Source organism: Gossypium arboreum, chromosome 13 (assembly GCF_025698485.1).
Source record: "Gossypium arboreum isolate Shixiya-1 chromosome 13, ASM2569848v2, whole genome shotgun sequence".
NCBI lineage: Eukaryota > Viridiplantae > Streptophyta > Magnoliopsida > Malvales > Malvaceae > Gossypium > Gossypium arboreum.
In genome coordinates, this window is record NC_069082.1 from 110,655,076 (window position 1) to 110,677,341 (window position 22,266).

Here is a 22,266-nt window from a genome sequence, read left to right on the forward strand (position 1 = left end):
TTTATTATTTTCTTCTGGATTATATTCTCGAATTTCTGGTGTAGTCTTTATATCTTGGAATTTCTTATATTGGCTTTTCTCTTGTACTTGTTTCGAGAATTATCAAGCTTGGCTTATCTTTACGAGTAATCTTTGACTTGCGATATTAGAATCTGTTATGATTAAGCTTCTGGCTCGACCATAGAAGTGTGGGGATTTCAATGTCGAGATTTCTTTAAAACTTCTAGGGTAAAGAATGGTTATTCTGCAAAGGTAAATCTGAGTTATGTGCATTTAAGTTTATTCTCTGGTTCGAGAATACCGTTACGTGTTCTTTGGTAAGTAGTCGTACAGTCAGAAATGATGGGGTTTTATTTTTGAAAGTATGTTATGGAAACATATTATTTGGATTTCTCTTGTTCGAGAGATGTTATAAGTATAGTTATCCTGATTAATAAAAAGACCACATCTATGAAGTTGGAATCATTTGATTCATGTTAGTAAAGTTTCTAAACAGTTGATGATCAGAGTATAGAAATGTGGCTATAAGTGGTAAATTAAACAAGTACAACATGATTCGACTTTTAATTTGGAATTGCAGGGAGGATTTGATTTTTGATTTCTATTACTATTAATTTGAGTAAGATTTGATCTTGAGAAACTCGGGTATCAGAGAATTGAGTCTGAGTTCACAAAGATATCTTGTTTATTCGTTCAAAGGATGTCGAATTGTCTATAGGGTAAAGCCAAATATCAAATGTATTCGAGATCATTATTGTCAGTGATGACAGTGGGAAGAAAATGAGAAAGGACTGTTATGAATTTCGTATCGGGATGTCTCTCATTTCCAGGAAAAAAGAGAGATGCAAGTTGAATTGTGAAAGATTGATGATGGAAGTCTGCATGATTATTTTAGTATGTACAGATATATTATTCAACAGATGTGACTGAGTTGTATGTTTCTGAGTTTATAGTTCCAAGAATGTCAGTCTCCAGTGTTTCAAATTGAGCTCCTAGGTTTATACCTCAACTATGGAAAAGCTATAGGAAATCTTGAGTATGAGCTTGTGCGGAGTTGTTTTGTAAGTTGTGAGAAAACGATATAAGTGACTCGTGAAAGTAGAGAACAACTTTTTCTGGTAAGATTTTGGGACGAAAATCCCTAAAGGGAAGAAATGTAATGACCGATTTTGGGCCTAGTCGAACGATGGTTTCGGGACCACTATTCGAGGCCAGAGAAAATTATTTTAGTATTATTTTATGTGTTATAATATGATTTTATAAGTGCATGTTAATTTTGGTATATTAATTTTAGCGATTCCTAGTCCAATTTCGAAAAAGGACTAAATCGCGTAAAAAGTAAAAGTTGTGTTTTAATACCTAAAGGTGTTAAATTGCCTTGTATCTTAAATTGGGGGTCTTTAAAGTGAAATTAGGCCATTAAAAGTGTGATGGCCGGCCATGGGAGACAAAATAGTTGAAAAGTCAAAATTAGACAAAATAGTTTTATTATTAACAAATAAAAAAAAAGAAAAGAAAAAGCTATCATTTTTCTCTTCCCCTTCACCAAAATATGCAGCAAAGAAAGGGTTTTGAAGCTGGAAATTTCAGCAACATATTTCCCTTGCTTGTAAGTGATTTTAATGTCTTTGCTCGATGATTTTTGTATTTTTGGAACCCCTAAAGCATAAGCTTTCATAAGAGGGGATTATTTTGCAAAATGATGAAGAGTCTAGGGTTTTACCATGAGATTAAATGTGTTGTTTGCTGTGTTTTTATGGAAGATTATGAGTCCTAGTTGTCTAATAAACAACTTTTGTGAAAGAAATTGCATGAAAATACCTTAAAAAGGGGTAAATTGCTAAGTTGTAAAATGAGTTGTAAATGTGTAAAATAGTTGAAATTATGAGTTGCTATAGTTATGAAAATGGTTCATCTAGACTCAAGGAGTAAAGAAATGTGATAAAAATTAATTTACGAGCATTGGGGAAAAAGTGCAAATATGCAAAAGTTTAGGGGTCAAAATGAAAATTTGTAAAAATATGATTTTTAGACCCATATGAATATTGTGACTGATTGGTAGGCTAAATGTGATGTTATAGATGATGAAAATTGAGATTTGGACCTAGAACGGAAAGAAATCGATTTATGGACGAGTATGTCTTTTCACCTTTGTGGTATCGAGGTAAGTTCATGTGTAAATAATGTAGCATAATTGTTATTTTTAAGTTATTGATGTTAAATATATGATATGCTGATTTTATCATGAAATATATGCTTTGTGGTTATTTTGAATAAAATGCAAGTTATGTGTATTATCTGTTAAATATAAAGCGCTACTAGAGTATTGGTTTCGGTATTTTACGGAAGATGGCAAGGATATGTGTTCGAGGAAAATCCCGTTTGAACCTTAGGAATAGATTAGGATACAAGTGACATGTCACTAGGATGGTTGAGCATCCGAACTCGTTGAGTTGAGTCCGAGTTCACTTATGGATGCGAATGTTCGAACTCGTTGAGTTGAGTCTGAGTTCTTGAGATGTAACTAGGCATCCGAGCTCGTTGAGTTGAGTCCGAGTTCACTTATGGATGCGAACGCCCGAGCTCGTTGAGTTGAGTCCGAGTTCACTTATGGGCGGGTTACATGGTAGCTTGGCTACATATGTGGCACTTATGTGCAAACTTTCCATGTATCCGAATTATATTCCGATGTGTTCAACGGGTAAAATTCTACTCAAATGGAGGAATACTCGAGATGAAAGGGACGTATTGGTAAATGTTGTGAAATGGATACTTTGAACAGGTATGTACTTAACCCTCGGGTTGAAAACTCGACATAACAAGAATATGGTAAGATGGTAAATGAAAATGTGATATGAATGTCTCGGTGATGATTATACAAACGATGTTGTATTAATTTTGTGAACAATGATCATGAATGAGTAATTTAGCCTTGACAGATTTGAGTTACTGCAGTAGTGTAATTTTGAAAATACACTAAAAATAGTAGAAAATGAGTTAGAGGCAGAATAAAATATGGGATTAAAGCTCAATGAGTCTATTTTCACATGAGAGAAACAGGGAAGAAAAAGAATTCCATATTGTGTGATATTTGAATTCTTGTGAAACAGGGTCTGAATGAATTCGAGATCCCCTGTTCTAACTTTATAAATTCACAAAAAATTGTACAAAAATTATTAAGAGTTATACCTTACATGAATAGATTCCTTATTGAGTCTATTTTTGTTGGAAATAAATGGCATGATCATTGGAATTTTGTACAGGGAGAAATTCGGTTTGTAGTGCACAGGGGTCAGAGTGGTCATACCCTGAAACAGGAGAGAATTTAACTAATAAACTGTACTATTTGGCTTAACCAAAAATTCTGGAAATTTTATGGAAGAAAGGAAAATAAGTCTAGTTTCAGGGAAAATTAACAGAACTTAATTCGGAGTTTCTTAGCTCTAGATATAAATAATTTAGTGACTGTTGCTCAGGAAGACAGCTTGTAGTGAACTTGAGAATATGTTATAAACATTGATAAAACAAGTTAATGAGTTGCTTATTGTTTTCATATGAACTTACTAAGTGAAAGCTTACCCCCCTTCTTTCCCATGTTTTTTAGAGTTTCTAGGTTAGCTCGGGTTGGAGGCCGTCAGAGATATTATCACCCTATCGAGTTAACGTTATCGGAGTAAGTAAACTCAAGTGATTCGAGTCTATGGCATGTATAGGGTTTTAATGTGAGTATGTAATATTATGATTTAGCCAAAGGCATTGGCTTGTTATTAAGGTAGTATATGTAAATTGGCCTATGTCGGCTAATATCGTTATGGGCCCATATGATTATTCTTATGCATTTATGTTATTATTTCTTGTGATGTGGCTTACAATATGTATGCCTAGAGATTGAATTGAGATTCACTGATGAGCTAGTAACTAATGCAGAATTAAGTGATTAGTAAATAGTTAATAATGCTTCATGAATGGTTTGTGATGTAATGATAGTTATGTCTAGTATGTGGTAATGATATGGGCAAATTCTATAATATTTATTGCATAAGAAAATAACTTGAGCATAACATGTTTGTAGATGTTTAAGAGCTCATTTATGTCACGTTGTATGTTATTAGATAAGTATGTATCTATGCATATGGTGTGAGAGTGATAAAAGGCTTAATAATTAGCCTATTTCTGGCCACACGACCTGAGCACATGGGCGTGTGAAGCCTTAACGCAAGAGATTTTTTTAAGTTTTTCATGAGTTCTCGATTGGGTCCCGAACCACTCAGATGTATGTTTTGGGCCTCGTAAGCCCGTATATGGGATGATTGTATGTGAAAAGAAAAGTTTTAACTATTTGAGATTTCATGGCCCCGTTTAGTATGAAAGTGTTAGTAAAAGTTAGGTAGCACCTCGAACCCCGTCCCAGCGTCGGATGCGGGCGAGGGGTGTTACAGGTTGGTACCAATGTGGGTGAGGAATATGGCTTCGAAAGAGGCCTATTTTTGTCCACACGGCTAGAGACACGGGCGTGTGTCTTAGCCGTGTGTGCCGTGTGTCCCTTGATATTTCTTTTGAAACCAAGTCAATAGCTTCACACGGCCTAGCACACGGGCATGTGGCTTGGCAATATGGCACAAGTTAGTATACCCTCCAGTTTTCACACGGCTTGGCACACGGGTGTGTGAGGCCATTTTGAAGGGTACACGACCTGGCACACGGGTGTGTGGTGTGACCGTGTGACCCAAGTCAGTGAGTTACACAAGGTCAGACACGGCTTGAAACACAGGGTGTTCCATAGCCACACAGACCTGTACCCTGGCCACACGGGCGTGTGACCCTTGCACTTTGAAAAATTTTCTATGTTTTCTTAAAAATTCGTAGAGAACTCGATTTAGTCCCGAACCACTTCTAATGTCTATTTAGGGCCTCGAGGGCTCGTATTAGAGACTGACTAAATGTATTTGAATAGTTTTTTTATATGAATGATAAATGTAAATGAGATGTATAATTGTTTGACTTATAAGTTTGATAATGCTCCGTACCCCTGTTCCGTCGTCGAATACGGGTTAGGGGTGTTACATTATGACAGGATATATCGAGATCTTGCATTTTTTATGGATCATCAAGCATTATTTCTCCCTACAGAGACTTTGATGTGGTAGAGGGATGTAATTGAAAATGTTTATACATTTGATTCTTACGAGCTTTGCATTTTGGTGCCTTCGTGAAGTATAGTTAAGCTCTTACAAGCTATCTAATGCGGTGTAGTACACTCATGTATCCGAGTTTATTTTACTAGGGTTCCATTAGGAAAAATGTTGAAAATGGATCTTAAAATGAAAAAATGAACTAATTTAATGTGTTATTATGATTCGTGATTCAAATTGAAATGGCTTGATCTTGTAAATTGATGATGTAATATGAAATGGTAATGATCTTAATAAAAGTAGAGAAATTTGTGATAAACCTATATGAAATGGTGTAAATTGGTAATGTTTATGTTACTTTTATCATGTTTAATGCATATTAATACTCATGATTTTTTTGTATACCTTGTTGTGACTTAGAGTGTCATGTGCTAGCTAAATGTATGCCTAATTTGTGGTTATATCATGCTCACCTATGAGCAAGGTATGTGTTTTAATTCCATTTGAACATATTAAGCATTTAAATGCTCACTCTAGTTGTTTCTCCTACTTGTAGATCATCAACTTGCGGAACTCTCAAAGCCGAATCTTTGCAAATGTCACACTATCATTGAAACGATAGAAATATGTTCATTTTTGGTTCCTAAAGTTGTGTCATGTATATAGGATCATTGTGTTTTATAATGGTCATCCTTAATTATGACTGCTTATGTTATGTTAATGGACAAGACTATGTTGTTTGCTAAGTTTATATATGGTCTAATATAAGTCTAATATGATCATATCAATGTCTTTTGAATCCTCAATTTTTAAAGCTTACATGGACCTTATATATTGGTAATTTGATAGATTAAGATTGGTGAATAGCTTGAATGAGCTAGGTTTTGATCATGTGTTTGGTGCCAATTGAGTAGGGATTCTAATTGTTTTATAAACTCAACTTGGTATGGTTTAGGATAATTTGATGCATGGATGAAATTGGTATAGGCATGTGTTTGTAAAAAAAAAAATTGTGTTTGATTGAAAGTATTGAATTTGTACCAAAGTGATTCTTGCCAAAACAGTGGTGACATTGCGACTACAAGTCCCCAATGTCGTGACATGGATCAACAATGAATGACGTCATGACGTTGAGATGTTTGAAGTCATAACGTAACTCATTGACTAATAATGTTGCAACGTCAACTTGTAAATTTTGAAAACTTTACAATTTAGTCCTTAATCGACCTTGGGTTAATAAAAGACCTTTCATAAGCTCGTATAAGAACAGAAATTGTTTTTGTATCATACTGAAAATGTGCTTTATACTAATGAGCATGTTAAAATGATTGAATTGTATTGAAGCTTGTTGTAGTTACTTTGGTTACAAATGTAACATCCCGTAATTCGAACTCGACGATCAGGTTAGGGAAGGGGTGTTACAAGGAGTCTACCGATGGAGGAAAAACTTCTACTTTTTAACCAACCTCCTCATAGCACCATTCACCTGCTGAAGGCGAATATGAAAAGGGTTGATTTTCTGAGAACTATTACTTTAGTTTGATCAAGACTTTAGCCCTCTTTTGTAATAAAAAAAAAAGGAAAAGGAAAAAAAAATCATTGAAGATGGTTGGTTTTAAGACCCTTAATAAGGCAATTAAATAACTAGGTTTGTTTGGATAATTAAATGAAAAGAAAAATAAATGTGAAATTAAAAAAAGATATCAAGAGGAAATGTCTTCTTTATGGTCATGAAAAAAAATACAAAGAAATATCAAGAGGAGACATAGGTTTGAACCTTGGAGATGATATTTTTTAGAAGGATAATCACGACTTTGAATCATAAAACAAACATGGACATACTTTAAAAAATCCATTTTTTAGTACTATTTCAATTTTAAAAGGATATATTTTTAAAAAATTAATTTTTCAATAATATTTTTTTGTAATTTTGAATAATTTTTGCTACATTTTACATTTTATATTATTATCAATCGAATTCAAAATGAAATTAAACAAATAATTGTATATTAATGAACCACCACTTGTGTAAGCTCATTCTATATTTTATTAATTTTTAAGATTTCTTTAAAAATTAATTTTTATAATTTTTTGTTTGGTCAACAACCACATTATCAATCAATGCTTGATACATGGCATGCTCTCATTAGTTGAGTGGACCACCTTTCACACCATTAACTTTTGGGGCCAAAACTATAATAAAGTAATAGTTTAAGTAATAATATGAGACAGAAAAATGTTAAAATATTTAATCGAGAAAAACTGTACAGTAAACTTGAATAAAGCATAAATATTGTGATATTTAAATGATTCGTCTAAATGAATAGGAAAAATATTTTATTTTAAAAAAAGTCATGATCAATCTTACGTGTAAATTTAGATTTAAGTTAAAATATATTATAAATTTTTGTACTCTTTACAAATTTGGAAGAAACTTAAATTTTAAAATTAAAATTTAAAATTCAGATTCAATTTGTTAAATTTATCAATGCAACATTTTGAAATAATAAAAAACTCACTTGATAGTAATATAATTAAAAATTAGTGTTTAATAAACTTAAATTTGATAAAATAATTTTAATAGTGTTAATAAGTGAATCTAAATTTTAAAAATAAATAAATAAATAAACTTTTTAAAAATAAAAATAAAAAAAATTACAAAAAGACACAGACCTTAGGCTGGTGTAACCCCAGGAACTGGTTTAGGATGCAATTAGGGTTGTCTCTAGAACTTCCCACAAAGAAACAGCTCGTTTCAATGGGACAGCCACCGCCAGGAACATGCATTTATTAAACCCCATTATTATGGGAAAGACCAATGAATGCAGCAGTGTTTTCAGAATTTATTAAGCTCGTCCCTCCACACTCACAAAAAAAATCATCTCCATTTTCCTTTTCAAAGAGGAAAAAGTAGAGATATAGCAGTGGTGCGTGTCACAAATGACTCGTGATTCTCAATCCAATGTCCCAAAGCGAAATGGTCTTCAATGCTGTGTTGTTTATATTAGAGAAAGACTACAAGCAACTTAATTAGTCTCAAACTCCAACCCAACTAACTAAATTTCTATTTGTTTATACCAAAGGTGTTAGCAATCATGCATTTGGCTCCTAGTTTCTCATTACATTTAATTCACACCCGACAAAAAATTCTTAATTTCAATCTCCACAAAACAAAAGAGATAAATTCCCGAGAACGTGTATGCATGGAGTTTTGTGTGTTTTATGCTGTGAAAAATAAATGCTGTCACCTAACTGAAACCCACCAAATTTAAAGTGCAAAGGGAGTCCAAGTCGAAAATCGAATATTTTAATGCATGCCCATTAAAGCTCCAAACAATCACCTTTTAGTTCCACAACATGTAACCAAAAGTATCTATACTTACTAGGGTTTTATTTATTTACTTTAAAAAGAAAAACATTAAACTTCATTAGCATTTCCTAAACTGAGGGTAAGCTCTTAAAATATCTTAGTTTAAGCTCACTTTAATTTCCATCTCCTCCTAGTTAGATACATTGTCAATCTACCAACTCCAAATTAAAACCATTTATCTACACTTTAAGAAATATTGCTTCTCTCCCATCATTATCATTGATATACTAAATATATCAAGGAATATGCCAAGTCTCGTTGATCCAAGCCAATCACGCACCATACCCAAAACTTTGTTTTCATGTCCAATGGCTTCAAGACAAATGCCCTCTCACCTACTCTCAGCAATTAAAACTCTCAACAAACTTCATCTGCCTCAGCCTATTAAAGGGTTGTAAATGTTAGTATTCAAACTACTGGATACCACATTGTAGGAGTGGTCTTCCCATCATTAAAATCATTCACACAAGCTTTACCAATCACCTATTTGCTATTTATGATACAAACCAGGAAAGTTGGAATGAAACTGAAATATGGCATGCAAGCTTGTTACACTGTTCTTTTTTGTTAATCTCCTAATGCAAATACCAAAAGTAAGGGCAACAGTTCCTGCAATTATCGTTTTCGGAGATTCTACGGTGGATCCAGGGAACAACAACCAAGTATCTACAGTTCTAAAGAGCAACTTCGAGCCATATGGTAGGGATTACTATGGTGGTCAGCCAACAGGACGTTTTTCTAATGGAAGGATTGCAACAGACTTCATTTCTGAAGCCCTCAGGATCAAGCCAGCCATACCTGCATATCTGGACCCGAAGTATGACATAGAAGATTTCGCCACTGGAGTTTCCTTTGCTTCAGCCGGGACTGGTTATGACAATGCCACTTCTGATGTGCTAGTAAGTCGAGCTACGGATTGGTGATAAGTTAACCGTCTTACCATGTGAAACAGAAGTCATGCAGTGAGTTGTAAATTTTTGTTTGCATCAGGTTTTCCATGAATGTTGTTAAATTCCATTTTGATTCTTGCCTGCAACAAATGACAAAAGATTTCAGTTTCAACATGTTATTTTAGTCTAGCTCAGTAGATTTAATCAACTATAAACAACAGGTCATCAATTACAACTTACAAAAGCCATTTTCTTGAATTTGCAGTCTGTCATACCATTTTGGAAGGAACTGGAGTACTACAAAGAATATCAGAACAAGCTAAGAAAACATCTAGGCAAAGATGAAGCTAATCAACGTTTTTCTGAATCATTGCACCTAATAAGCATAGGAACCAATGACTTTTTAGAGAACTACTACATTTTGCCTACCAGATCTTCGGAGTATTCAGTTGACGAGTATCAGAGCTTTCTGATAGGAATTGCCAGCAATTTCATCAGAGAGCTTTACAAGCTCGGAGCTCGGAAGGTAGTCATTGGCGGCCTTCCTCCAATGGGATGCTTACCATTGGAAAGAACAACAAATATGTTCTTTGGAAGTGACTGTATCAATGAGTATAATGATGTGGCTAAAGATTTCAACAAGAAGTTACAGGGTGCAGTCACAGAGTTGAAACAGGAGCTTGGTGGAATCCATCTGGTTATGTCAAGCCCCTACGATAAGCTCATGGAAATGATTCGGAATCCAAGTCACTTTGGTAAGCCATTAGCGATACTTTACAAAAGTTAACTACTGTTACTAAGGTCATATATAAAGAAAAGGAATGCCTAGAATAAGAGCACATCCACTACTTGAATCCAATCACCTAACTTGTCCAAACGGTTAACTACTGTTTTATGCCATCCACATGGGTCAGATATTATGTGCAAAACTAGTCTAGTAAAATTAACCATGTTGAACCCCGTAACTAGCGCAGTTACTTCATTCAGCTTCCCTTAAACGGTAGCATATATCAAATCTTGTTTGGAATCCTAGCATCTACAAGCCTTTCCTTATCGCTGATTATGGCTTCCTTCCTACCCAAGATATTCAGTAATATAAATGATTTTGCATGCGCTTTAGTACAGACATTGCTTACTCTACGGCCATGAGATGATCCTTTGACTTCAAGCATGAATGGACAAAGACATAGAAGGCCGATATACAAAAACACAATCATGGATACAAGTATATGAAACCAGACAGAAACTAGGTACTTTCATGCCCCCCATGTTGTCATTTGCCTCGAGCAAGCCTCAAGAACACATTCACTAGTTTCATCCAATGAACTTTTTTGTTTAAAACATGCATAAAACCATGCAATATCATACCACCTAATGAATGAAGAGCCATAACACCATAAAAACAAACCTTTTCAGGCAAAGCCAAGCAAACTGTGTGTGTGTGTGTGTGTGTGTGTGTGTGTTTGGATGTGTTCTTGAACCTATGTGCGCACAGTATGAATGCAGATGTTATTAGGCAAGTGTTTTAACATACTTCTCCTCTTATGGTAAATTTCTGATAAATTTTCTACATTACAGGATTTGAAGATGCAGAAACAGCATGCTGTGGGACTGGATTCTTCGAAATGAGTTACCTGTGTGATAACATGAACCCATTTACATGTTCAGATGCCAATAAGTATGTATTCTGGGATGCCTTTCACCCGACAGAGAAAACAAATGCCATTTTGGCTGATTATGTGGTCAAAACTACCCTAGCCAAGTTCCGATAATTACTAGAAGTAAAAGAAAGAAGCGCTTCTTCATTGTTGTAGAACTAGTATTAGTAGGCATTATATTTACTATTGCCTTTTCAACTACATCCAATGAAGGAAAATATATAAAACAATAAGTCAACTGGAAGAATGCATGTTAGATGAGAAAACATAAGAACAAGTTCAAACTTCAAATCAAGCAAGTTATCCCTCCCCCCCAAAAAAAAAAAAAAAAAGAGAAAACAGCTATTTCTGTTGTGATGTAAGAGGTTCTGCAATTTTTTTATTTTGGAAAAGTGGTTTTGCAAAATAATTCAAAGAAAGAATCATTCAATATTTCAAAATCTAATAGACGATATTACTGTAAGAAGAGAAAACCGTTAGATTCAGAAAAGCTTCCTAAGAGATCCCACCACAGAAATGGACATTGTCTACTCAAATAAGATTAACAAATAAAATGGTTCTTCATTATAAACTAAGATCCTTCAAAGAAAAGGTTTCGTTCAGAGGGAAAGCCTAAATTTTAATAAGAAATTTGCTCCAAAATATCAAATATCAGCATATACAAATAATAATAATAAACTGATTTAAAAGAACATGAAGCAGCTAGAGATCTTCAATGAAGATATGGGAGACACTCGGTGCAGCACAACTTGAATCCTTCGGCTTATTTTGGCACTTTAGGAAAATGCAGTTTGATAAGTGCAGGAAGTTCAGCCAGCTCAACTTGAGACTTGCCCAATAAAATACTCCTCAATTTTTCATCACAATTTACAAGATTCTTGTTGTTTGGATCCTAATCAAGAAAAAGTGACATGCTGAGAGATCTTTGGGTAAATTTGTGTATATACCAGAGCATCAAGACTAAAAGTTCAAAATCAATCTATAAGGTTCAAAAAGTAGAGAATGATTCCATAAAATGAGAATTACAAACTTTATGAGCTCAGTGCCGAATTGCCAGCCATGATAAACAATTAAACATACATAAGAAAGCCTTAATAACAAATAAAATCATTTAAGAGCCTCTAGACTCTAGAGCAAGTGGTGGTGACAACAGCAGTGCCCATGAATTCCATCTTATAGCATCAAACTTTCTATGATAAAATGAATGATCCAAGACATGATTAACATTTCCTGGGACATACAATGCAAACTTGTAGAGAGATGATATCATTGTCATCATGAACACACATCTTCACGAATTGTAGTAAAACATTATCATTCATGGAAACAATGATATAAAGATGCCAAATGTTTGATAATAAACACCTGATACAGATAAAATACTCAATTGAAAGCTCATATTAATGGGGGCGAAGACGCTATTTGTCCCTACTTAAACATCACAACAATTCACCAATCCAACTCTGACATGCTAATAACGAATTGGAAGACCCGACTATCAATGACCATGAGATTTATTCAATAATCTACAGGCAACGCCAGGGAGTGCAAAACAATAGGAAAAAGATATGGGTGAATAAAGCCTCTCCAAGATTCGTTTACAAACATTAGATTGAACAGAGGAGAGACCTGAGAGTACCTGAAGATTGTTCTCTTTGATATAAGACCAAACACGAAAGAAGCAACCCAAACGTGAAATCTGAGACTGACCCACAAATTCTCTAACTGGGGAAGGAAGATTTGCAAGGTCAATCAAGTTAGCAAGCTTTTTGGGGTTATCAGTGATTGTCTTCTTCAGTCTCTGTGGCAGCATTTTTTCTACCTCCTCTTCTTCCTCGCTATATATCCAAAAAACCATACATCAAACACTTAACAAAATAATAATAATAATAATAATAATAATAATAACAACAACAAATTTTCAACACCCAATGAATTTTAAGAAAAAAAATTAATGTTTTTTGCTGCTAAAAAAAAACAGTACAAGCTTAAGCTTCTGGGGAATTTTATCGAACAGTTGGCGCCATTTGGTTATCGAATTCGTAACCTTCTACATTCGTTGTCAATTGCTAAAGTTAACAGAGTTTTGTTAGAAGATAGTTCAGCTGGTTTACCTGAAGAGGAACGGGATAGCGGCAAAGTTCAGGGGTTAAAATGGTAAAGAGAAGCAGTTCTGAATACCAAACCTCAAGGTTTTGCAGACGAGAGAGAGAGGGAAACGAAAGCGTGAGTAAAGGGCTCTTAGTAAGAACTGATGGTTGCTTGAGTTCTTCAAAACGGCAAGGGTAGTAATAATGAAACCAGAATGTAATAACTAGAGGTGTTAACGGCCAGACTGGGCGTAGGTCTGATCGCAAAGAAATTTTATATGTGTTTTATTTTTTTATTTTTGGTAATTTTTATTATTTTTAATAGTTTTGGTAATTTTCTACAAATTTATATATTCCTTTGATATTTTTGCAATTTTTCATAAATTCCTTATCTTTTATATTTGTTTAATTTCAAGGCTAATATAGAAAAACAGCCCTACCCTCATGCTATTTTTGTAATTAAATAAGTCACCAACTTGATTTTGATTTATAACTAAAAATATTTTAAATTTTTAACTAATTTGTCTTTTGATATTGTGAATTTGATATGAAATACATAATACCATCACTCTTTTAAAAATTTTGATTAGTTTTAAATTTTATGTTGATGTTAAAGTACAAAACCTCGTTAAGAAATTAAAAGATGAAATTTCAAAAAAAATTATTTTAATATTAAAATCAATTATTTTTATAGACAAAAACCATAACCACAAAAACGGTGAATTGTCAGAAAATTTCACTTTTTTTTGAATATTTATCATATTAGACCCTTTTTTTAATATTTTTGGGATTAGGCCGATTTTTTAAAACGCGCTGAGTTGGACGAGTTTTTAGGATACTTTGCAAGAAAACACGCTGAGTTAGACGCATTTTCAGTGAATGTTGCAGGAAAACACTACCAGTTAGACACGCTTTCATGCTCCGTCAGTAAAACACTTCCAACTGGATGCATTTTTCCCAATGGCTACCCCAAACGAGTGAATTCCAATGACTACTTCCCACCTGCAACAGTAAAAAAAAAAAAAGAAAATAAATATTTTAAACCCCTCAATTCCTTTTTTTTTTTTCAATTCACTCTCAATTTCTTTCAATTCTTTCAAATTTTGTAAAAATTGTCTTAAGATTTTTTTATTTAATTCTGTATTATGAAATTTAATCCTTTTTTTAATTCTTAATGGTCAATTCTCTTATTCATTTGGATGACAAATACATTTCAGCCTTCTAATTGCAAATGGTAAAAAGAATATTTATATTATTTTTAATCTAATTAAATTTCATTAATAAATCGTTATATTGAAATTTAAATTTTTGTATGTTTTTCTTTTATAAATAGGTGGAAGATCAAATTTTGGAGACATATATTAGACAGTCTTGACGCAATACCCGTGACAACACACGTATGTGAAGCGATATATTTCTTGATAGTCCATAACCCCATCTTTTTCTTCATAGAAGTCATGATTTTTCATGGACATCTACTATCTAGCATTGCACATTTCGCCTCGAATTTCTCCAATTGGGATTTAACAACATAGAAGTTTACTCTATTCTTTATGTTGTATTGCTTCATTGCTACGACAAAAGCATCTTTAGAGGAGAACTCATTCTCCACTTCTAAATCATCAACATCCAACAAAGGACTCGCATGGTCCGATTCTGTGTGGGAGTTCTGAAAACACCAACCCACCTTCTGCTGAGAGGTCTATATTATGCATGTGGGTCGAAGGTAAGTATGCCCTAAACCGTAGATCTTCTTCAGCAGTTTCATTTGAACCTTCATCGCCTGAACCTCCATCTTCTGGTTCAATTGGAACCGGTTTTGGTTCAGAAAATAATGCATTTTCCAAATCATCTAGCCCAGACTCCTAGATTGGATCGTCATTGGTTTCAGTGCCCTTTTTAATCTCAACCCCTCTAGCATGTCCAAGGTTGGATGTCCCTTCACTGGTGGAGGTTGTAGGGAGTACATCATTCATTCCTGTATAGTTGTCGGTACAACCAAAACCACCTGCGAATTGTCCACCGGTGGAACTTAATGTCATGCCCCTGTAAGTGTTCTCGACATAGAACATTGGACTCTCGAAGTTGAAATCAAAACTACTAGCAGAGTGTCATGTCAGGGTGTTGACCTCCTATAAATGAGTTACCGTTTACAGAATAAATATAACACCAAAAATACAATAGTTAAGAATGGCGGTGTCCGCAAGTGCACCGGTCAAATTGTAATATAATTTTACAATGAAATATTAGAAGGTCCAGAAGTATTCTGGGGATCATACCCAAAGGAGGATGAAATAAATAATGAAAACGTTTTTTAACAATAATAAGCCTAAATAGTAGTAATTATTTCCTATATACAATTAACCATAAAAATAGATTAAGAACAATAAAATAAATAAACAATGAAAATAAATAAATAAAGAAAAATAAACAAATGAATTAAATTGATAAATCAATCTGGAAGATTAACTTGTTTCAGGTTTATAACTAACTTCAAATTAAGGTTTTGAGATGGATTAGTAACCGATTAACTAATTATTACCTCTCGGCCTCTAATTAATTAATTGATTGGTTGGTGATATTCACTTATCTCTCGACCTTACTTTCTCAACTACGATAATTACAATTTACTCAATTTGACTTATCTTCTGACCTCTTCTAGCTTATGATAACTTGTTAAGGTTGTCAAGCCTAACAATTTAAAAACACATAATTCATACCAACTAATCCTTCTCGAAAAACCCCAAATCCTCTGTTAATCACATCCTTACCCACTTGTTAATTTCCCCTAAGATATTTAGCCACTCATGTTTGTCATAATCTTAACTTCGATTGAATAAATCATATGAAAAATACAACCAATTCGGAGAAGAAAAGAGATTTGAATAATCGTAGATTGAATATAAAACGAGGAACGAAATAACAAATCTCTCGATTGGAATAAAGAAATAAAACGAATGTAAAGAAAAATATAATTGAATACTTTAATTAAATAAACATGTTATTGAATCAAAACTGATTCAAGAAGAAAAACAAGAAAGTTATGAAAAGTTGTAAAGAAAATAAACTACAACTACTTTTAAACTACGAGGATTTTTTTGAAGGCGTTTAAGACGACTTGATTACATTCAACCCTTAGTGTCTTATTTATAGAGGTGTTGACAACTCAAATTAGGTGTTTGGCACGTCCTAGGTCTTCATATAAGTTTGATTGTGCAGACGAAAATTACCCCAAAATACTTGGGCAGCACGTCGGCCTTATGTCGCACCACACACCTTGCATGGCGTGACACGACACCCAAATACTATCTTGTCTCGTTCATTTTGTGCTTTGACATCCAGGGAAGCTTGATACATCATTCGACCCTTACTTCCACGTCAATTGGACCTTTATATATCCATCTTACACACTCAATTAAACCAATTAGCACAACCTCAAGCCCATGTCAGCCTATTAGGTCACAACACCTACAAACTATGTTAAAAACACTTATTTTTATTAATTTTCAATCCTAAGGTTTAATTACTGAAAACATAAAATAAAATCCTAAATTGCCTAGAAAATAAGTTAAAAAAATCAACATTTTCTGTTAATTCACACCTACAAAAATAATTTAATAAAAAAATCGACATTTTCTGTTAATTCACACCTACAAAAATAATTTAAGAGTTTGTTTAAATAAAGTGCAGATATTTTTACTATATTAGTACATTTTTAATAGAGACAGACAGAAGGCATGAGTTATGGGCGTGGTGAAACAGCGAAGCCCCCAGGACCAAGAGAGATCTTTTTTAGTAGGCCTTCGTCTCAAACAGAACAATAAAGTAAGAATAAAACCCGAACAAGTGAGCTGGGAGTAGGAGAATCCAGTGATGGCCCAAAACCCTTCAGAATCATAACATAAATGAAACCCACCAAGGTAGAAAAGACAAATAGTAAAGATTGCCAAATCCCCGCTGGAGGATGGAACAAAAATATGGTGGCCGGAAACACTCGAAACAGTGGTTCCATACGCAACCAGATCTGGCATCCTACCCAAAAAACCAGCAGAAAGGATGAAAGAAGTGTCACTCCTCAGGCCCGGTAGTGATTCAAGTATGAAGTGATTGAAAACTTTATGCAAATTCTGCAACTTTTCTGAAGCACAGAACAACATTTTAACCGATTGAAACGATACATCCGAACAAACCAAATAATTTTATATATCAGTGTTAGAGTATATGATTTGGCCTACATTGCTTAGCACTCAAAGTTATTTACATCAAGGGCAAAAAATCATCAGTGTCTCTATCAGACACCACATTTGTGTTCCTTTCGAGTATAATCTGAGCAAACCGTGTTCTTGAAGGATAAATTAAGCGTTGGTGATCATGAAAGCAATCGTTGATATCCACAATTTTGGATTTAACGATTTCGAGTAATTTTAAGACTTCTTGACTGAAGCATCCAAGTGAGCAGCAGCAACAATGTCGGATGGCAGGAGTTCTGATGTTCTGGTGTTTCAGTTCAACAAATTAAAACTGATAAATCCAATATGAAGAACTTTGTCATAGGAATGAATCTGGAGACAACAATAAACAAGAAGTTGTCATCTACAGATGAACCTCCAAACATGCAATGCAAAGGTGAAGCCAAACTTTATGGTCCGATGATCTTTGATTCGGGCAATCAAGTTTCATTTGACATGCGGCTTGTTAAACTGTTGACACATAATATCAGTTGGTCAGATTCGAATGAATGAATTAATATTATCAGAATGCAAGGGATTTACAACTTCACCAACCTGCAAAGCCATGATGAATTTTCCGAGATATGGTTGTTTCCTGGAATTGAAATCAAGACCTCTACGGAAACTGAAAAGAGGATAAATACAACACAAATAAAAGTAGCATGATGAATGAAAGTAAGTATGGATGAACAAAAGGAAGCAATGTAACACAGTATACCAACAAGAAACCTGAAAATTCCCATACCATGCACAATCATTCACTGCGAAATCAAACATTGAAAATCTAGTTGTCAATCTAATCACTTCTCAGCGACAGACCTTGAAGAAAATCACAGGACCATTTGTATCACAAAGCAGCCTATAATTAGAGAATTATACTTCTATACAACATTAGTCTTCATAGTGATGACCAATTACAGGAATTGGCTGCCTGTAACCTAGACCAGAAGCCATCATTTGAAAATGTGATACCTCCAGATCCTGCAGTGCTCGGTCAAAGATGACACAGTATCAGAATTGACAGGAACGAGACAGATTAAGAAGATTAGGGTTAAAAATTTAAACGATGATTCAATTTTAGAACAATACCAGCAAGTTAAGAAACAACCGTTAGCTATACAAGCTCATAATCATGTAACCAATGCCAGCAATAAGACAAAACAAGAGCATGAGCATTTACCGTCTAAACTCTGAAGTCCTGCAAACAAATTACTGAGCTAGAATGAAATTTTTGTCAGATGGCTAGAGACAAATCAACAATAGTCTTGACATGAACAAATGCCGCTTTTGAAGTGATGGAAACAGTTTGCATCACGAACAACTATCTCCTGTTTTATGACACCAGAGACAAGCTTCATAAAATCATGGCAGTCTTCACATATGTGCAAATTTTTGAATATCCGAATTGTTTTCACAGGGTTGATGCTAATAAGAGCAAAAGCAAGAGCTAATCTTTCATTATGATGAAAGAGCTGTTCTAATTTTTCATCATCACCGACATCATTGAGTATATGATCTGTCTTAGGCACATATCCTGCTAAAATAGACTTCTCGACAAGCTCCTTCAATTTTATATAGATCTCCCCGTGTTTTGGATGACAACCATCAGTGGACCTGAAAATGTGCACTTGACCATTGACCATCACCCAACTACACCCAGGTTCTTTCTTAACACCACAATGGGTCATCAATGCTCTGACTCTTCGGACATCCTCCCACCTACCCTTGGCAGCAAAAATATTTGCTAGTAATATGTAATGGGAGGCTATACCAGGATTAAGTTCGAAGAGTTTCTCTGCAGCACTTTCACCAAGTTTGTCATTTCCATGCATTCTACAAGCCCCAAGAACTGTCTCCCAAATCAAGGGATTCGATGTAACCTTCATGTCCTTGATAAAACTTTTAACTTCATTGAACTTGCCAGCTCGACCTAAAATATCAATCATACAGGCACAATGCTTAATTGTGGGTACTATTCCAAAAACATTGGTCAGGGAATCAAAGTACTCTTTCCCTTCATTTACAAAGCCCATATAACTACAGGCAGATAAAACTGCTATGAACGTAACCTCATCTGGCTCAAGGCCTTTGTCTAACATCGTCCTAAAAGTTTCTAAAACCTTCAATCCTTGCCTATGTTGCAGGTATCCAAATAACATCATGTTCCATGATACAGTATCTGTTGACACCATGCCCTGGAAAGCAGCTTCAGCTTCTTCTATGCATCCACAGTTAGCATACATATCTACAATTGAAGAAGATACAAACACATCACCTGAATTCCCAGCCTTAATTGCCATTGAATGAAGCAGCTGCCCATTTTCTAACATCCCCATATTGGAGCAACTACTCAAACAGGTAGCAAGAGTGAAATTATTGGGTGTGACACCTTGCCTTTGCATATGATTGAAGCACTTGATAGCCTTCTCTGAACAATCACTTTGAGCATAACCAGCAATTAATGCAGTCCATGAAAAAAGATCCCTCTCAATCAATTGAGTAAAAAGTAGCTCTGCATCCGCCAAGAATCCATTTTTGGCATACAAGTCAATAAGAGATGTTCCCACTAAATTATTATCCTTTAGGCCATTCTTTATTATATGGGCATGCACTTGATGTCCAAATTTTATATTTAAAAGATTGGAACAAGATCTTAAAATGCTAGTAAATGTACAGATATCAGGCTTAAAACCTTCAGCAAGCATCTTGTGAAAGATACTTGGTCCTCGATCACAAGTTTTACCATTATGAGATCCAGAAAGAAGAGAATTCCATGATGCTGAATTCCAAAAACTCATTTCCTTAAACACCTGCCAACCATTTTGGACTGACCTGATTTTCATATACATTGCAATAAGTGCATTGCTCAAAATGATTTCAGATTCAAATCCATGTTTAAGTATACAAGCATGAACACCTTCACAATATAACCGATCACCCAAATTAGCAGCTACACCAGCAATAGAGGCAAAAGTATGCTGATTGGGGCTTACCCCTTTGCATCTCATTAGAGAAAACAACTCAGCTGCCTCTTGAATCTGGCCTTGCTCATCAAGGCAATCAATCATTGCACTCCAGGCTACTATGTTGGGTTCTTGAATCCTTTTAAAAACCTTAAGAGTATCCTCAGCCAGTCCACATTTTGAGTACAAATCAAGAAGGCAACAACCAACAAATTCATCATGCTCACACCCGATCTTAATCACCAAAGAATGTGCAATCAAGCCCCATGTTAAGTTTACCAGGTACGTACAACTTTTGAGCACATTTGACAAAGTAAACTTACTACACCTCAATTCAGATTCCGTCATCCCTTGAAACAAATTCAAAATCTTTCCTGCATCGCCCTTTAGAGCATATCCATTAAGCAATGCATTCCATGATACGACATTCTTTTTATCCATGAACAGAAATACTCTCTCTGCCAGTTCCATCTGACCACATTTCGCATAAAGATCAACAAGAGAGGATCCAACAAAAATATCCAACAAAACTCCAACTTTAACACCTTCCCCATGCAACAATGTACCAAAAAACAAATCCAAACTCAAAGAACAAGCTTTCAAAGCGGTCACTAAGCAATGCCCATTTGGCAGAACCCCATCTTTCTTCATAGAACAATACAAATCCAACACATCATATCCATACCCTTCATTAACCAAACCAGAGAACAGAGCGGTCCAAGACACAACATCTCTTTCAGGCATTCTATCGAGCACTTTACAAGCATATCCAAAGACCCCACGTTTTGCATAAGCATTAACTAAAGAGTTCCATAAATGCAAATCAGGGTCAAACCCTTTTTTTATTATCTTCCCATGAACAGATTTGGCTGAACTCAAAGACCCTTTTGATGCACAATCATGTAGAATCTTAGAGTAAAGCTTTAACCTTTTAGTTCCTTCAAGCTTTGTTTTTTCTTTGAAAAGTGGGACTTTTAAAGATGGGTTTATCTCTTCTGTGGCAACATGGGCACTAAAAGAAGAAACGACCTGAAATGAGGCCGAAAGCAACCTCCTGGGGAATTCAATGACAAGATGGTTTTTTCTTGTGGACAAACATCGAAATACAAGTGATTGAATAAGCATTGAAACAAAATAAAAAATAAAAAAATAGCTTGGGGTTTCAGATTTCTTTGTGTAAAGATATAGAGTTTGAAGCTTTTATCTCGCTGTTACTTGAGATATACCTGGGCTACTCATGCAAGTACGAAGTATCACTCGAAATCGCAAAAATTTAGATAAAAATATTAAGTTAAGAAAAATAGATTTGAATAAAAAATATTAAATCTATTTAAAAATATGAGTTAAGTTTTGGGTTTGAGTATTTAAAGTCTTTGATTCGATTCATTTTAAGTTTGTAATATTTTATATTATATTATTTTATATATTATATAATTTAGAATACATTAAAAAATAAAACTATACTAAATATATATTATTATTTTAATATAAATATTAAAATAATATTAAGATTACTATATTAAAAATTTTATAAATAAAAAGTATATAAAATTATTAAACATTAAAATAAAATAAAATAAATATTTTTAAAAATAAAAATAACATGAGCCAAACCTAAAATGGACCTAGATTAATTTTTTACAAATATGGACGGATTTGAATAAAATTTTAAATTCATATTTCGAGCTAAACCAAACTTAAACAAACATAAAATATATTAATAATATGCTGAAGCCCAACCAGATCTGGTTCATGAACAACTCTAATAAGATAGCTAGGCTACTTGTACTTGGTCGGCATAGGTAGAAAATGAGAGTACTTTCTCTCTTTATTGCTTGTAACAAAGCATGCTTTCAAATGGTTTTTAGGCTTTGGTTCCAAAACGACGCGTACTTTCGAATGAAACGTGCTTTATGATATTTTTTGGGCATTTA

General features: G+C 34.2%; 3 protein-coding genes and 2 long non-coding RNA genes across 5 annotated transcripts; 2 read left to right on the plus strand and 3 right to left on the minus strand.

Moving 5' to 3' along the window:
* The first annotated feature begins 1,515 nt into the window (after positions 1 to 1,515).
* On the plus strand, positions 1,516 to 4,061 carry LOC128286720 (uncharacterized). Its single transcript, XR_008277357.1, has 3 exons — positions 1,516 to 1,609; positions 2,082 to 2,164; positions 3,605 to 4,061. It is a non-coding gene; the product is annotated as an uncharacterized LOC128286720 (long non-coding RNA).
* Positions 4,062 to 8,973: 4,912 nt separating this feature from the next.
* On the minus strand, positions 8,974 to 9,854 carry LOC128286721 (uncharacterized). Its single transcript, XR_008277358.1, has 3 exons — positions 9,822 to 9,854; positions 9,633 to 9,689; positions 8,974 to 9,532 (listed from the first exon to the last, which is right to left on the minus strand). It is a non-coding gene; the product is annotated as an uncharacterized LOC128286721 (long non-coding RNA).
* LOC108461258 (GDSL esterase/lipase At4g26790-like) lies at positions 9,036 to 11,297 on the plus strand. The gene is made up of 3 exons (XM_017761042.2): positions 9,036 to 9,401; positions 9,658 to 10,147; positions 10,971 to 11,297. Exons 1-3 carry the CDS (start codon positions 9,036 to 9,038, stop codon positions 11,162 to 11,164), a joined length of 1,050 nt encoding a protein of 349 aa, XP_017616531.1. The 3' UTR covers positions 11,165 to 11,297.
* Positions 11,298 to 11,591: 294 nt separating this feature from the next.
* LOC108461259 (upstream activation factor subunit UAF30) lies at positions 11,592 to 13,418 on the minus strand. The gene is made up of 3 exons (XM_017761046.2): positions 13,165 to 13,418; positions 12,690 to 12,888; positions 11,592 to 11,942 (listed from the first exon to the last, which is right to left on the minus strand). Exons 2-3 carry the CDS (start codon positions 12,861 to 12,863, stop codon positions 11,814 to 11,816), a joined length of 303 nt encoding a protein of 100 aa, XP_017616535.1. The 5' UTR covers positions 12,864 to 12,888; positions 13,165 to 13,418; the 3' UTR covers positions 11,592 to 11,813.
* A 3,856-nt stretch (positions 13,419 to 17,274) lies between these two features.
* On the minus strand, positions 17,275 to 21,598 carry LOC108461825 (pentatricopeptide repeat-containing protein At3g24000, mitochondrial-like). The gene is made up of 4 exons (XM_017761777.2): positions 18,550 to 21,598; positions 18,115 to 18,350; positions 17,925 to 17,994; positions 17,275 to 17,840 (listed from the first exon to the last, which is right to left on the minus strand). The coding sequence occupies exon 1, from the start codon at positions 21,455 to 21,457 to the stop codon at positions 18,623 to 18,625; it is 2,835 nt and encodes a 944-aa protein (XP_017617266.1). The 5' UTR covers positions 21,458 to 21,598; the 3' UTR covers positions 17,275 to 17,840; positions 17,925 to 17,994; positions 18,115 to 18,350; positions 18,550 to 18,622.
* Positions 21,599 to 22,266: the final 668 nt, after the last annotated feature.

What these genes read in the sequence shown, in the direction of transcription:
- LOC108461258 (XM_017761042.2), top strand. Translation starts at nt 9,036, where the DNA reads ATGGCATGCAAGCTTGTTACACTGTTCTTTTTTGTTAATCTCCTAATG. An exon ending in ATGCCACTTCTGATGTGCTA is followed by an intron (nt 9,402 to 9,657) that starts GTAAGTCGAGCT and finishes TTGAATTTGCAG; the next exon opens with TCTGTCATACCATTTTGGAA. An exon ending in TCGGAATCCAAGTCACTTTG is followed by an intron (nt 10,148 to 10,970) that starts GTAAGCCATTAG and finishes TCTACATTACAG; the next exon opens with GATTTGAAGATGCAGAAACA.
- LOC108461259 (XM_017761046.2), bottom strand. Translation starts at nt 12,863, where the DNA reads ATGCTGCCACAGAGACTGAAGAAGACAATCACTGATAACCCCAAAAAG. An exon ending in TCAAAGAGAACAATCTTCAG is followed by an intron (nt 11,943 to 12,689) that starts GTACTCTCAGGT and finishes TTTCTTGATTAG; the next exon opens with GATCCAAACAACAAGAATCT.
- LOC108461825 (XM_017761777.2), bottom strand. Translation starts at nt 21,457, where the DNA reads ATGCTTATTCAATCACTTGTATTTCGATGTTTGTCCACAAGAAAAAAC.